At 32.2% G+C, this 17,598-nt stretch overlaps 1 protein-coding gene and 1 non-coding gene across 3 annotated transcripts; both read right to left on the bottom strand.

The window, feature by feature from the left end:
* Positions 1–2,109: 2,109 nt before the first annotated feature.
* On the bottom strand, positions 2,110–2,191 carry TRNAS-CGA (transfer RNA serine (anticodon CGA)). The gene has a single exon. It is a non-coding gene; the product is annotated as a tRNA-Ser (tRNA).
* Positions 2,192–3,807: 1,616 nt separating this feature from the next.
* LOC129889442 (probable beta-1,4-xylosyltransferase IRX9H) lies at positions 3,808–13,600 on the bottom strand. 2 transcript variants are annotated; one of them, XM_055964734.1, is made up of 4 exons: positions 11,833–13,600; positions 11,179–11,428; positions 10,727–10,933; positions 3,808–4,301 (listed from the first exon to the last, which is right to left on the bottom strand). In XM_055964734.1, exons 1-3 carry the CDS (start codon positions 12,735–12,737, stop codon positions 10,766–10,768), a joined length of 1,323 nt encoding a protein of 440 aa, XP_055820709.1. In that variant the 5' UTR covers positions 12,738–13,600; the 3' UTR covers positions 3,808–4,301; positions 10,727–10,765. The 2 variants fall into 2 exon arrangements, with proteins under 2 accessions (XP_055820709.1, XP_055820710.1); XM_055964735.1 differs by having other exon boundaries at positions 3,809–4,296.
* Positions 13,601–17,598: the final 3,998 nt, after the last annotated feature.

The following is a 17,598-nucleotide window of genomic DNA, read 5'->3' as shown; positions in this document are numbered from 1 at the left end:
TTATAATTAACTAAAATATCCTTAAAGCTATTTACAAAAAATATATTCAAATATTCATAGGTGTGCGTGTATGTTCAAATCGTAAGTTAGGTCTGATCAATTTATGATTTTTGAGTGCTTATAAATATTTTTTATGTTACAAAATGCGTAAATAAAAAGAAAAAAATGATTATTAGGTAGGTCGATCAACTTATAAACTTAAGCAAATATCCTCTAATTAACATGAGAATATACATGAAAGGAGAGAGAGAAATTCAAAAATTGTTCGTAAGGTGAAAAGTGTCAAAAACCACATAATCAAATCAATAACAATCTATAATCAATGTGGGAAACTTTACACTCCCGTTGTATTACCTAGTACTCCTACATTATATCTGGAGCATGCAGCGACAACTAATAAAAAACATAAATGAGTTTTCCTGATATTATGTTAAGAAGATAGACTTTCGACTTTAACTCAACTACGACAAAAGTTAGCTTATGAGGTAAAAATAATCCAAAATTATATATTTAAGGAGACAACAACCTATTTCATCAACTAATATATATAGAACACTTGACAATATATATAATGTTGAGCAACATAAATACATGAGAGAGAGAACATGTAAGAAAATAAGGAATTAGAGTCGGACAAAATTTTGTAGCTAAACAATAAAAATTCATGCTAATCTCATTTAGTAATTAGTTAAGAGTTTTTTAATAACGATTTAGCTATAACTTACCGAGAAATTCTGTAGCTAATTCCATATTTTTCTTGCGGTGGAAGAGGAAGAAGATGGACTGACATGACAAAGAAAAGCTCGTCAAGTCGCCAAAGATGCTTGCCCCTCATTTTTGCAATACCATAAAAAGGATTTTAATTAATTTCTTTTTTACAAGGCATTGATGAAAGGCAAGTCATCCTTGGCTACTAAACAAAGAAAGACTCTTCTCATTCATGTAAGGCCTCTCCTCCTAATTACTTGGCCATATTTTTACTTGGCTTAATTATTTATGGATATATAATATGCTTCTTGGTTCAGTATTTATAGTTATGAAAATATTATTCTTGCTAAATTTTAAGTTTGACCCTCTAGCTAAAATATATTGTTCCTCTCTTATCAACATAACAGGTTCGAATATGTTCCTCTTAAGGATCAAGAAGAGCCTCTCTTTTCTTTGCATAGATATATATTCTTCATTTGAAAGATTGACATAGAATGTCAACTAATATAAGCATATATTATGTGATAGTGATATTATTTAGCAGTCAAATGTTTTTAAAAGAAAAAATCACTACTTCCAAACAGGAATTAACGACGGATTACTTATTTAGTTAAACTGTAAAATTCATCGTTAATTCTATCTAGTGACGTATTATTGTTTATATTTTATAGGAGTAGGAAAGGAAACACTAAGATATTCACAAACCTAGCTAAGTACGAAAAATTATGACAAAACTAATGTTTGAAAAGAAAAGAGTTCTTAATTATAATTTATCCTAATAGATCAATTACTATGTCGTTAGTTGTTACTTGTTACTACTCTTTACTCTTTAGCATTGATATTCAAGATAGGCATCATAATCCTCGAAGATTTTTTTCATGCGAAAAAAGAAAAGTAATACTAGGAAAGAAAAGAGTGATAATTAAAGGTTAAACCCTTTCTAAATTATTGTCATTTTACGAAATTTCATACTTCAACTATATATTGAGCGTTCCTGTAATAACTCTTGAACTATAACTCACTTTATATATATAGATAAAAAAAAACCATTGAATATATATGGGAATATATTGGGAGTAACTTGTTGAGAGACGTGCGAAAGATGGAAAAGAAATCTTAAAAATAAGTTCACCACTGAATTGTGATAATTTAACTTATTCACTCAAAAGAATTCTACGTGTGCTGTCACTTGGAACTCTTTGGAGAAGCTTTTGAAGCATGATCATATTCACATAACATGTCATATTCCTCCTCTTCATCAGAGTTTAGAAAATTTTAAGAACACTCAAAAATTTAGGTATAAAACTCGTAAAACGATGATAGTTTAGAAGGATTTTGACCTATTCACTCTAAAGAAAATAAGACAAAAAGAATAAAACATAAGAGTTGGAAAAAAAATAACGTCAACAGCAGGATTCGAACCTGCGCAGGCAAAGCCCAACAGATTTCGAGTCTGTCTCCTTAACCACTCGGACATATTGACTCTACTTTACTTATGAATTATTTAATATGTATATGACTAAAAATCAGTATGTTTTTCATCTACTTATCCACTATTCGATCATTCTTTTTACTTTAATGGGAAAATAATTATTGGGTTCAAATCTTGAATGAATAGCAGGAATGATGCACCAAGTCAACGATAAATAACTAGTAATTAACTAATTTTCTTTATTTTTAGTTACACCAATAATTTTTAGTATAATAAGTTGTTTAGGTCTAGGAAGAATTTGAATTTTAAATTTTTATTAGGTTATTGTGATATTTTAGCTTTTTTGAATTACAATTTATTTTGTATACTGTGTGTTCAAAATTGGCTATTTAAAGCTCTGTTATGCTTCATAAAAATATTGAGAAACAATTTCCAATAAGTACTTTCAAAACTTTTGTTGCACCATCTTTTCATAAAAAATCAATAGTGGTGTAAAGAATTTCACTGGTTTTCCACGAGATCTGTTATTAATTTAACCCATGCATATTTCTAACGCGCAAGATTACTTTCAACCAATACTGAGTTTTAACCAATACCATTTTTCACCTTATTTCCGAACATGATAAGCAACATTTTCACTTTGAATTTGCCACAAATTTTCACTAGCAAGAAATATCAGAATTGGTCATTGAAAATGAACTCACATTTTAAACCTTATATATGTTTCGTGAGATGTAGTGATGGAAGAAAAATCCTTACAATAGCTACTTGCAAATTCTATTTTTGTCCAAATTAAAGCACTTTTAAGACAAGATTATTGAGAGTGTTTTTGAGAATGATCAATATAAAAACAAATGTGCCACTTCAAAAACAATAAAAATAAAAAGAATTTAACACCAACTAGGATATGTTATGTACTTGTGCAGATTTTGTTTTATGTTTTCCGTTAATAATGTGAAGGGGATACTATTCCTCAAACTCAAGGTAAAGATCTGATTTTTATTTTTTTTAATAAATCGACTTAAAAAGATTTATTTTTCAATCAAATTATTATAACAATATGTTTACCTTTCATTTCTTCTTACCTGGTGTTCTCTACTTCACTTTACGTTTTTTTTTTCATGAATAAAAGACGGCCACTATGCCTTTGATAAATTAAACACATAAATAAATGTATACCAAAGTTTTTAGAAGAAAAAAAGAAAGGAAATTCTTTTTAATGCTTTTGATGCTCCAAATTTTTAACAAGGTAAAGTTCAATAAAAGTTTTATAAAACACCACATCTAGTCCTGAGCTGCAGCTGGGATATGCATTACACTATACAAAAGAAGACTTGCGTAAAAATATTTCATCTTACACCCCGGTCATTTCATCTTACGTAAAAATATTTGATTGGACACAAAGTTTAAGATGTAAATCAATCTCTATATTATGTTAGTTGTACTAGCAGAAAACATCAAAAATGGTTCAAAATTTAGTTGATAGAGAAATCATATAAAAGTTCTAAAAATTTTAAATAATCCAGTTAATTCAAAATCGTGAAAGCTATGAAAAAATTTCATAAAATGAAATGGAGTCAAACAAGAAAAATCAAATCAAAGATTTAAAGTTGAAGAATGTAGTGAATATGAAATTTGGTATCTGTGAAAAGATTGGATCAAAATGAGATGATGCCAAACACTAGATGTTCCAAAATGAAAGAGTCATATAAATTGGAATGGAGTAACACCTTAACATATGCACAAGTCTAGTAGTAAAGCTGCCAGTTGAAGAAACAATACTCCATTCAGACATCAACTTGGATTAAGAAACTCTGGTCGAAAGAATTGGCTAAGAACTTGAAACTTACCTATCTGTTGTAAATAATTTTTTCCATATGGCCATAATTTTGCTGCTTCTGACTTGGTAGCCAGAAGACTATACCATGACTAGCTATGCAACTGTACAAATTAATACTACTGATATAGCTGCAGAAGAGGAAAAGGCAAGAGGACAGTTGGGGGAGGGAGGAAAGGCCAGAGCTAAATGGTCTCCTTGGTTTCTTTAGAGACTATAGCATGTAGTTAAACATTACAAGCTTGAAACTGATAGCATTCAAGTGGTTGGTCCGATAAATATTTGCAGCAGACGCTCAAAATAGTTCACTAAATTTCCCCTGCACTAGAAAAGATTGCATAATGTGTCAAACAGCTAATACCAAAACTTACAACAAAGGGAAGAACACCACCATGAAAAGTCATTCTGTTTTCAGTTGGTACTTACTATTTAATTGTCAAGTTTCTTATAAATGTCTTACAGAAAAAAGACAAGTCTTGTTACTCCGAATTTCAGAGTTAAACAAGAATGCAGTAATGAATTTAGATGCTATTTTTCCTCCTGAGCCCTTGTATATATATCATCTACGGCATATTCAAAATGAGGCCACTCTCCCAATACCTTCTGCCTGATGTCACCAATGATCATTGTATCAAATTTGACAGAATATTTTCCAGAAAGCTTTCTGTTTCTAGTGTACATGATCAATTGAGAACTTGGCAAGCACATTTCTTTTTGTATGACATCATTTCCTCCCTTAAAGAGTCCACATAATATCTTTGTTCTAAGAATAGCAATTTCAGTGTGAGCCCCAAAAACATTTATCCATGCTCGGATGTTTAATTACATGTTCTTTCAGTGCCGTTATATTCTTCTTTCATTACCAATTAATGCAGTATGATAGGGTATGATTTATACTTTCAAGAGATGATCTCTCCCTGTCACACCCCCACCTCACATGCCGCACAAGTGAAACCCCTCCCTAGACACACTAATCCAATTAATCTAACTTCCTTTCTATATTAATTTACCTATGTTTCTAGATCTCCAAACCTATGTTCAAATTATCTTTTTTCTTTCCTCACATCTTTTCTTTAGCTGTTAGGAAGACTCTCCCTGGTCTCTTCCCATTCCTACATTCAACCTCTTCTATACTCTCTAACTCAATTTGGTTACATCAATTAAATAATTGTTCACAGTAGTTAACATAAATGGTTACATCATTGCAGTTTGGCATGAATGGTTACCTCTTCACAATAGTTGACATAAATGATTATGTCAATTAAAAATGAAATATATGCAGCTGATTCGATTATTTAACATTTGCTCCAACTGAAGCATGAGCAAGTTTAAAAGCATTAGTTTCCGCTACAACTCTATAGTATCAAGTGGCTACCAAAACATTTTACAGAAGAGAAAGTATTCAGTGTCACAAAAGGTAATGCTGAGGATAAGGCCCCTGGACCTGACAAATATACCATAGCTTTTCACCAGAGATATTGGTCCTTCAAAAAAGAGACATAATGGACACCTTCGAATATTTTTAAATAAAAGGAAAATTCATAAATAACCTAAATGTTACCTAAATTATACTCTTCCCTAAAAAGTATATTTAGTCAAAAGACTTCCGATCTATTAGTCCTTTGAGTTGCATATACAAAACTATTGCAGTATTCTCAACGAAAAGATGAAAGTGGTGACCAGGAAACTAATCACTGAATCTCAAAATGCATTTTAAAGGGGAGGTAGATTATGGAAGCAGCGCTAGGTGCCAACAAATGTTTGGTTACTAGGCAAAAGCACAGGGAAACAGGAGTCATTTGAGAACTAGACCTGGAGAAAGCATATGATAGTGTTAACTGGACCTTTTCGCTAAATTCCATTAAAAGCTATGGGATTTGGAGATGAATGGATCCAGTGATTGATAGCAGAAGAGTCAGGTTCTCGATACTAATCAATGGGGCTCCTATAGACTACTTCTGACTACAAATAGGATTAAGGCAAGAGCACCCTTTACCTCCATTCCTCTTTTCTCGGTAGAGTGATTGGTAGGCAGGTATATGGAAATTGATCAATGACATTTAATTGGTACTGAAAGACAGAACATGATTAAGGTATCGCACATGCTATATGCATATGATATAGTGGTATTCTCTGGTGCAGGGGATCACAACTAAGGTACTTGAAAGTACTTATGTTAATTTTCTAAACTGTTTGTGAGTTACATGTCAATTTAGCACTGAACAGTTCTTCTTTGTCAGCAACGTGAGAAACATGGAGTCATTAGCAGGTAAACTGGGACATAAAAGTGGAAAATATTCCTCCTATGTACTTTGAGGGTCTTCTCCTTGGAGCTAAACATAGTCACATAGACAGACTGGTGTATGACAGAATGTGATGGCAAAATTTAAAAAAAGGCTCGCTTCACCGGAAAGGCAATATCTTTATTTTGGGGATAGACTCACCCTCATAAATAGTGTATCCAATGTGACTGCAACTAGCTATATGCCATGGCATTCAATACCTCAAAAGGCAGGGAAGCAACTAGATAAAATAAGAAGGAATTCTAAGGAAAGAGATTCCAAGAGCCATAGATTACACTTAGTGAGATGGCGCAGGTTACACACTCTTAAAAATGGGAGGACAGGGAATTAGAGACCTGACAAAGCATAACAAATACTTACTCTTCAAATTGCTATGGGGATTCAATGTGGAAGAACCAGCTTTGTGAAAAAAGTTATCATCACAACGTTGGATGGGCCATGGTGCAATAAACAAACAGCTGGGCCATATGGTGTATCTCTAGGGAAGAGCATTAATAGACACCAGAAGAATTTCAAATATTAATAGAGATTGTAGTAGGTGATGGGAAAAAAACAGAACATGGATCGACCAATGGTTAGACCATGAGGCAGGCCTTCCCTAAAGTTTTTGGCATGGTTCTTAACCAAAAGGCAACTATTGCATTCTGGAGTCACGAAGGATGGAATTTAGGGCTAAGGAGGATTATTATTTTTTTGAATTGTAAGAACAAAACATAGCACAAAGACTACTCATATCAGAATGCATACACACTCAGCCAGATAAAACCAGATTCTCTAGTCTGGAAAGGAGCTAAGAGTGGCAATTCACTGTAAAATCTTGCTACCACCTGCCAAAATTTCTAGTCGATGCACAAGAGAATTGGCCCTGGAAAGAAATCTGGAGAACAAAAGCTTCCCAAAAGCAGCTTGTTTTGGCTGGTTGATTGTACACGAAGCATGCCTGACAGAGGAAATTTTATAAAAAAAGGAGGATTTAAACTGTGCAGTTGACTTTACCATGTGAAGCCTACAATGAGTTCCCTGCTCATCTTTTTCGACACTATAGATACTCATCAGAGATGCTTTTTATTCTTATGGAAGGTATCTCATTGGATATTTGGACCCTGTTCTTAAGGAGTCATTTGGTATGAGGGATTAAAATAAATAGTCCTGGGTTTAAAAAATAGTCCAGAGATAAAATTTTGTTGTGTTGTTTGGTTGCCAAATTTAGGATAACTTATCCCACCATTTATACCATAGTGATGGATATGGATAACTTATCCCAGGATAATTAATCCTGGGATAACTTGTTCCCAACCAAACGACCCCTAAATGTTTTATGCTGTACAGGCACATCCACAATACTGAAGGAGGCAAATTCATCGCTGAAAAATTTGGAGCAGCAGCTACAAAGAACACTGTCCCATTATGCACTTTTGGTCTTTGAGGAAGGGAAGGAATAGCAGATATTTTGAAAACAAATGCACGGCAATACATCTACTTAATTTAGAGCTTTATAGCTTATTGTATTTTGGTGTAACATGAGGGTTCGCCTTGATGTAAATACTTTGGTAGACTTTATGGAATCCATACATAATATAAGGTTAGCACTTTCTTAAGGGTATTAGTGACAAAAACAAAAATATTACTCTCCAATGTCGTAAAGTCTTCTTTCAAACTTGAAATTCAACTAATACAGTTAATTCACAGTAAGATTTTCACTACCCAATGTAACTGATTTCTTTCTGCCTCGAGGTTATGCAGGCTTTCTATTTCCTAAAACAAACATCCTTCCTCTCCCAGTCTCACCAGCCTACTCCAAGACCATACTGCAACTACAGAAAACTGTTTTCAGTTTCTAAAATACACCCGTCTTCCTCCCTCACCCATGAACCCTACTTTTGTCCGTGCACACAAGTATTCTCACTTTTATGGCTTTCCATTTTAAGTTTTGTTTGCCCTCTAACCTTCCCGGACCCCTTCAAATGTTAACTGGCCTCCTTCTTTATTTCCCTTCTTTTTTTTTCCTTTTATTGTGACTTTGGTCTCTATTGATTGTTTTACGTCAAAACTTAAAGTTCAAGTTTAAGATTTAGCATCAGTACAAAAGGTTACACATCAGAAATTAACCAAAGATATTAAGTATTAAATTAGAAAACTACACTTGACACTATTTACTTATGAATTATGATAGATCTCCTATGAAGAACTATCTTGAAATCTTGATTCTTATTTCACAAATATTTTATGTAAAGTCTAACAGAAGTATTTGTCTAACTAATTACTAAAATCATTCCAATATGCTACTACTAGTTGTTCAAATATTTACTATAATATCATCTGACAATAATGTTTCAAAAAAAATTATAATTAAAATGAAAGTATTTTTCACAATGTAATATATAAATTTCATTTTTCTAAATCTCAAAATATTATTACCAGATAATGACTTTATTTGTGACCGATTTAAACCTGAATATTAACTAAATTTTATTTTGAAAATGATAACTTTTTTGAGAATGCTAACTTGGTGTCTTGGTTATTCAGTCATTTAAGTTTTCAGCAAATGAGAGAAACAATTTAAATCTTAATACCTCCACTCCACTTTATACGGTATTCTTTTTTTGTTACTCCTTTTCAATAATGTTGACACATTTCTTTACTTTTATCATTTACAAATTACTCTTAGGAATGTGATTGGTATGAAGTAAAATGTTTTCGTTGAAAATGTTATTTTTGATAAATTAAGTAGTTTTCTTACTTATTATTTGGTGTTTGGTAAGTAAGCAAACAAATAGTCTCAAAAGCATTTATATGTAATATGGGAAAACATATGTGGTGTGGGCGTGGGTGGTTGGGGGATGGCAAGGTATAGGGTGGTCAAGGGGTGGCAGGGATTGGAAGGAGACAATGAGCTTGGAATGTCACTTATCGAACTTGTTTTCCCTACTACCACTACGAAAGTCATTTTCCTAATTTTTAAGGAACTAGCTTTTCCAAAAAAAATGTTAAACATTTTGGCTAATCAAACATGAAAAATTTAGAAAATATTTATGCTTTCCTCTATAACAAGCGCACCCTTAATGGCATACTCTGATAAGATTTGAAATAATACACAGAAGACAATTAGAGATTGCAACTACTTTTGGTATTTTTTATATATATATTTAGCTTATGTGAAAAAAGTATTTCTTTCTTCCTTAAACTCTGCATCTAGTCAAATGCCGCCATAGAAAATTAAATGGTTATAATACGAATTATATAGTGTGTAATATATTTAAACAGAAAAAAAAAACATATGAGCATGCGGCAGAGCACCACTCATGACTCCAAAAAATCAATCTACTCCTCACACCACCCCATGCCACATGACATTCCTCCATCCGTGCCCCGCATCCTCCAAAGTGGGCAAGGTATTGCTTCACCCTGCCTTGCTGCCCTCGCTCATTGCCATCCTTACTCTTGGTGAGTAGAAGTTCATAGGGAAATTTAGGTAGCAAAGAAGCAGCCGTTTGGATCTAAAGCTTCAGAGGATAACTTAGGTAGCAAAAAAGCAGGTTCTATGATCTAAGCTGTTCTAAGCAGCTCAATTTCTTGCTGTGCATATCATATGGCAGGAAAGAATAAGAACACTCAGAATCAAGGAGAATGAGGACTGAATATTAGTAGACTGGTATAGATAAAGTTAATACCTATAATGTTCCTAATACCAAGGATAAGTGGCATTTGTGGCTTAACTTGGAGATTTCTCAGTATGTGATTTCATAAACTACTTTATAATAAAGATGATTATTGTGTTGTCATTAATAGATAAAAATCACTAGAAAAAACAGCAAATTGAAGTGTATTTGGACAAGCAAAAGGTAAATTTTCAATTAAAGATTGCTACGAACACCTAAGGGAACTACTTCCACCATTCTCAGCTGGCCTTGGAAGTGTATTTGGAGAAATAAGGCCCTTTTGAAGGTGGAATGCTTTACTTGGATAGTGTGTTTGGAAGCATGTGTAACTCATGAGAATCTTCAAAAAGAGGAGCCAATATATGCAGATGCACATTATGTGGAAGACAAAATGAGGATATATATCACCTCTTCATCAACTGCTCATTCACCAAGTAAATCTGGGACCTCATCCTGAACATTGTGGGAAACAATTGGACTATGCCTAGGACAATGAAGGAGCTGCTGCAACATTGGTACATTTAAGGGATGGAAAAGGAAAAAATGAAAATTTGGAACTCAATATGTTCAGCTGTTTGGTGGACCAATAAGAAGGAAAGGAACATAAGAATTTTTGAAAGCAAACTGAATCTGACAAGCACACACCTCATAAAAGAAAAGATACAACACAGATGAATAACTACTACTGGAAAATGTCCGTATAGTTTTTTAATAAAAGCTGGAAACAGAAAGATGACAGTAAAAGAACAAGGAACTCCACAAGAAAACATAGACATTATTCACTAACCTTATCGATGCTCATGAATCTATCTGCATGTCAAAATTTTCATCCAACTGAAGTACTAATTCTTGAGTAATTCTTCACCAGCCATTCATGAGGATATGGGTACAATATCTCCGTGTTGAATTGCCAAACCATGATTCTTGAACAGTTTATTGGTAAGCCTTCCATTTGGCTTTCATCTTCCACCATTTGTTCGATAAATGTGCTCACCTGTAAATAAAATCATTAGGATTGACATTTTTGCATACGGTAATTCAGATAATAGCTGTAATCGCCCTTCCTCTTTTTCTCTAGGGTGGTTGGGCCCGGTCCTCCAACTTCAAGTTCAGTTTCACTAGCCATGTTCTTGAAGGTACACCATCATATTAGCTGTGGCGAATGTGGAACTATCCACTAACATAATAGCTTATTTTAAGTACCAATCATCAGAAATCCAGGACAGAGGCAAAACTCACTTGGGAACTAGCTTTGGCTGTATCAGACTGCCTTATAGGTTCTAGTGTTGGTCGGTGCCACCTCTTTGTATCCCAAAGTATCGTACTATTGAATGCAAATCCCGATATTTCTGCAAAGAATCTCTGAAATCTTTTTGTTCTACCTTCAGTGTGCCAACCTATAACCTGAGAGCCGTTACAGATTGGACCCTGCAAGATAACTTTCCTATTATTTTCAGCCAGTCTTGCCACAATCCATGTCCCGATCCGGCTGCATACAACAATTTTCTATCAAGAACGTTGATACATGGAATCATATACTCAGCACATTACCTAGAAGAGGCATGATTCATTGCATTTAGAGTCATAGACCAAATGGTTATACCAAAAAGAAAAAAAAAGATATAGTGAGAGACACCCAAGATCAGAGTGATCAAGAAGCCATAGGGGTACGAAAGTTACCTTATAAGGATTTAAAGATGAACTATAAGAAAAATAAGAACAGCTTAAGCAAGAAATAAAGGAAATGGAAACATGCAAATATCAACTAATTTGAACATAGGTCACGTTCCATAAGGATATAAACTACTGAAACTTGCTTCCACTTTGCTTTATATCACAAAAGTAAAACAAGTCTATCACCCCAAAAGTAAGAAAATTTAACAAATAGAGTACCTGATCTGTCTCATCTGCTCGAAGACATCAGCAGAGTATATGTTGTACTCATCAGCAAAATAGACGATACCATCAAGGTGGTGTGTTTCAATGTGAGAGAGTGCCACATTCCTTAGATGCACATTTTTCTCTTTCACATCAGTTAAATTCTTGCTGCACACAAGATGTCTGTACATGACTCCAGTTCTTCTCAATATATCAGCAGTTTCAACAGATTGGGAGTTCATCTCAACAACTATCCACAATAAAGGAGAAGACACTGACTCTAATGCATAGGCCAAACGATTTAGATAGTATGCTTGAAATGGACGAATTTCTGTAGGAGTCACAATAATCAAAAGTTTACGGGACGCCATCAGATCTTGGTCAAGTAATTGATTAAAGGAGGCATTGTAGGCAATTTCTTCTTTCAGTTCAACATGTACTAAGTTAGGCTCTGATGTCGATTTATCTATGATAGGCAAGTCCTCAGTGGTTGAAGTCACATTTCTAGATACATTATATGATCGAGCATTTTCTTCTGGCTGGAGGACCTCAAAGGATAAAGCTTGATGTTTAGAGATAAAATTTGTTGACAAATTGAGTAATGGAGTAAGGCCAATAAATACTCCAAGAACAAAGCAGAAAAAGAATTGTAGAAGAGCTCTCCTCCAAATGAGCCCCTTCAACTTTGACCTTTCTAAGGGCCTAGAAGATCTTCGCGACAAAAGACCAACTACAAATGTCTGAACCTTGTGGATGGCATAATCCAATGAACCAAAAGAAGACAGCAATGCACCAGTTGGTGTATAGCTATTAGTACATGATGATAACTTAGACAGTGGAGAGGCCACAGGACATACTTCTCCATTCATAGCACTTCCAGGACGAGGCACTGGGGACAACGTTCTTCTAATCGAAGCCATAATATTAATCAATAACCTTGAATTGTTTCAAACAGACTTTAGCTAAATGTAACCAATACTACGTTCACTGAATTTGGCACGCTAAAATACTACTACCTTCGAGACTTTATCCAACTCGATCAATATGATGAAAATTTCTGAAACTAGCTAAAAATGAGGGAAAGTTTACAAGACCGGAATATATAATAACTCCATCTTAGTACATCAAGTACAGTGAAAATACCCTCAATAATGGCAAATTCAGCACAAGCTCAACTAACCTCAAAGCGAATTTCAACTAACCACTTGACTCTTTTGGCAGCACAAGAGTCGATCACAACACACTGTCCATTCCTCAACATTCAAAACTTCTCTAATTATTGATCTATACTCAAACAATGAAACACCATACATATAAAAATCAAAGCTTTCTTACAGAAAAGCACAACACAACCAACCACATCTTGAATGAAGTCAACAAAAAGCCAATACCCATTAAAAAATGTCAATTCTGACCTCAAGAAAACGCCAGATTTGAACTACAGATGAGCAAATCTTGGGCTCAAATGAAAAGGGTTACCGCATTTTCTTGCAATAAGAAAAGGGTCATCGATCTTTTTGGTATTCAACTCAATAGGAGGACAAACAAGAAGAAGAAGAAGTAATCACACAGTTCCACGAGGTTATGCAAAAAAAAATTCTCTTTTTGAGACAATTTAGCTAAGTCAATGCTGAAATAGAAACTTCAATAACCTTTCTTTCTGGGGCAAGTAATCAAACATATTGAATGAGCTGAAAGTGTTCAATGTTTTGAATCTTGAGCAAAGGAGCGACTACAATTGCCACAGTAAAAAAAAAAACAAGAAAGAAAAAAAAGGGCAGAAACTGGCATTTACGAACACTTTATCTTTTTAATCACTACTCACTTTATACATGTTTTTTTCCTTTTTTTGGGTCAGACTGCTAAACTTTATAGTACTCAAGTACTCCGATCTAATTTGACTTGATATAGAAATTAAAAATAATAAAATAACTTTTGAAATATATGATATGAAATAATTTATAGATATTTATATGATTAAAAAGCATTTCATTAAAATTAAAATAATTATTTTTAAATTAAATTTTTATTAAATATAAAATATATTATATTTTTTTAGAAAGATTAGACATATAAATTGAAATAGGGGGATTATGACTTTTATGTTGACATCCCACAAATTTTGAATCATTACATGACCGGTATTATTGTTTTAAAAAAATAACTATTTGCATCATAAATACGAGTGTATTAATTTTCTTCTATTAGTGCTTATAGAATCTTTATTAATGCATATAGAATACTCTGAGTTAAACTAATATATTAAACTCTGTACTCAATCAAATAATGTGGTACAATGAGCCCAATATATTGTACTGTTTTCCCTTTTTGTTACAAAAATAATATTCCTGCTGTACTAATTAAAAAGAATACCAAAAAGGACCTCACAAGAGAAAATGTCACCACCTATCGAAGGGGAAAAAAGTGCTAGGAGTCAGTACAATAATTAACTGATAATAATTAGGATGCAGATTCAAAATGCTCTCTTTCTGTTTTATATATACATTCACCACGTTATTTAATTAATTTCCCTACTCAATGGATTTTTTTCCCGTAAAATTATTATAATTGTAACATAGACTAGTGAACTATACCCTAATGTGGATTTTTCGGTGTGAATTCAAATTTAATCGAATTTCAATGTGGACATAGGACATCGAATGGAAAATCAAAAAAAAATGGCAATGATTAAATACTTCAGAATTTGTTTTAATACATGTTACTGATTAGAGGTGATAAATATTTCATACAATAAATTGATGTGTGTGTAAGCTGATTCCAATAGAATAATTATAAAAAAAAAAATTATGCATATATTGTCATGTGAAAGCTATATATGTAACAAAAATATTTGAGATTGTAGGGGTGTCAATGGGTTGGTTAGGCTGATTTGGACATGTTAAAATGAGTTGAGTTAATTATAATATATGGACAAGTTATTGACTAGTTGAAATTGTTTGGCTGAAATAAGTTAAAAATTGAGTCATAATCTAAATCACTCAATTCTTACCAAGTTTTAAGGGATCGTTTGGTAGCTAGTGAAGAGACAACTTAATCATGCATCAACTTCTACATAAGTTACACAATGTTTGATAGCTAGTTAGGAAGTAAGTTATTCATAATAAAATTAATATGACGTTTGGTTGGTAATAAATTATGAAAAAAATTATATATTATTTTATGTATTTGTTTACTACTATATACTCTAAGGGATCGTTTGGTGAGAAAATACGTAAACCCCCCTCCCTCCCCCGATCCGACGATTCTATTTTCAAGTAGATAATCAAAGTTTGTGTGGATCCTATATTACCCCATTAAACTTTTTTCAACCAAACTAAATACATCATTTTCACTTATTTTTGCACCTGATGTCTTCTCATGTCAGAGGCGTGTGAGTATTTTAAAAACTTGCTTCTAGCCAATATAAAAAATAAAAAATAAAAAAAAAACTCGTGGCCTTGTAAATTGAATTCCTTTTAAAAGAAAAAGACACATCTCCCCCAAATCAATTCAAACAACAAACAACCATTGAAGCTTGTTGGAGTGTTCGTGGCCAAGTTAGCAGTGCAGTATTTCTCAAACTTCGATTCACTATCACAAGACGAGTACTCTATTAAGTCATCTCAATTCTTGGACTCATCATTTGCTTTTTCTGTCTATCTTCGTCACTACAATGATGGAGATGATGATAAAAGTGAAAAAAATAATTTATGACATTTAATACGTGGCAATTCAAGACTAGGGTGAAAAATACTTTTTTTTTTACAATTGAAATTGACCAAAAAATGAGGCAGTAGCATTACTGTCAATACCATGACCCTCACAAAGTTTAACTGTCTTTTTTACAAAATGGGTATTAGTTTAGGATGGATTTGATGTATTTTCTTGTCAGGTAGTTGGTTAGAGTTATTCAGATATTAATAATATAGGGATTAGTTATGAATAAACTATGTATATTTTATGCAGATATTAATCATGCATGAATTAATTATTAATAATACGTAGATTCTCTCACAACTTAAACATGTATTAATTATCCGAATTTCTAAATTGTCAATCAAACATTATATCAATTTTACATATAAATAACTTATATATTTTCTATCTAAATATCAAACATCATATAAGTTATTAAAAAATTAATATAAAAATAACTTATTTCTATCCAACTATCACACGACCCTGATTGAGGATAATAAATTGTGTAGTCCTTACAATGATATTATATTATGAGAATTTTAATTATAAAGTCGCTTTAGTTTTTGTAATTAGTCTATGGTGTGACTTTGTGTGATCACTTTTATAAAGCCACTTGGGTCTATGTAGTTAGTAGGGCTGAACACGAAAAATCGAAAAACCAAACCAAATCGATAACCAAATCAAACCGGGAAAAAAAACCGACATTTATTTGGTTTGATTTGGTTTGGTTTTTAAATTTAAAAACCGACTATATTTGGTTTGGTTTTGATTTCAAGTCTAAAAAAACCGAAAAAACCGAACCAAACCAAACCGACTTTATATATACATATTTTAAAAATTAAATTTGTATATATATGTGTGTGTATTTTAATTTTTTTATGAAAAAAATATAATTTATATTGAGTTTTTATATTTTTGATCTTGGGCCATTCTTTTGAATTATACTAAATAAAGTAAAAATAAATAAAATGTGGACTTTATACGCAGAAAAGCTACTCACAATTACAAATAGTAAAACTTTAGGTGAGTCATTCTCTATTATTAAACATGTATGCGTCAATCTTGGCTAGTAGTTACTGGCTACAATGAAATTTATAATAAGAAAATACTTTTGAAATTTATTTTTTGTTTATTCAAATAGTGACTATAAGGTATTTTAAAAACCGACAAAAACCGAAAAAACCGATAAAAACCGACAAAAACCGAATAGTAAAAACCGATATAGTTTGGTTTGGTTTAATTTGACAATTTGAAAAACCGACTCAATTGGTTTGGTTATTTTTTAAATAAAATCCGATCCAAACCGAACCGTGAGCACCCCTAGTAGTTAGTATGTGGTATGACTTTATGTGATCACTTTTACCCTTATATTTTACATATTATTATTTTTTGGCGTTTTAGTGAATTTAAGCATTTTTGGAGCTTAATTCTTTTTTTTCAATTGGGACGACATTATTATGTCTTATCATATATTTAAATATTTCTTATATCATACTTTTCTCTCCTAATCTCCTTATTCTTTTATTTGTTATTTTACCTTGTTACTTTTTTAGCTCACATAATTTGTCCTACAATCATTTTTAGATATGATTTAACTTTTTTATTTTATTAATTTACTTGAATTATTATTTATTAATATCCTTATAAAACTATTAGGTTTATTTGAGTAAAATTTACATGTACATTGCATTTATATTGATTAAATACATGACGCTTGTTTTAGTTTATATTCTTATTGATATGTCATAGTTAATTCATAAGGATTCTAACTTTAATTTTTTACTTAATATGATAAAACAGTGTGATTTGATGTAAATATTGAGTGCATAATTTTTTTACCACTTATTTAGATAATTATTGAAGATGAAAATGTAAAGCTTCGTTAATATATATGTGAAAATACAAGTCTATATTAATATTTAAAATCATAAATATATGCAAGATAAGCATACCATAAGTTTGAAGTAACAACCAATAAGTTTTCAACAATGAAAATAAAATGCTAAAGGCCTAAAATAAAATTTTACTTCTATATTTGATTAGTTTTGCTTAATTATTATGTGAATTGTTAATATTTAATCT

The sequence above is a fragment of the Solanum dulcamara genome, chromosome 5, assembly GCF_947179165.1.
Source record: "Solanum dulcamara chromosome 5, daSolDulc1.2, whole genome shotgun sequence".
NCBI lineage: Eukaryota > Viridiplantae > Streptophyta > Magnoliopsida > Solanales > Solanaceae > Solanum > Solanum dulcamara.
Note: the sequence above shows the minus strand (reverse complement) of the source record. Positions and strands in the feature narration are given on the sequence as shown.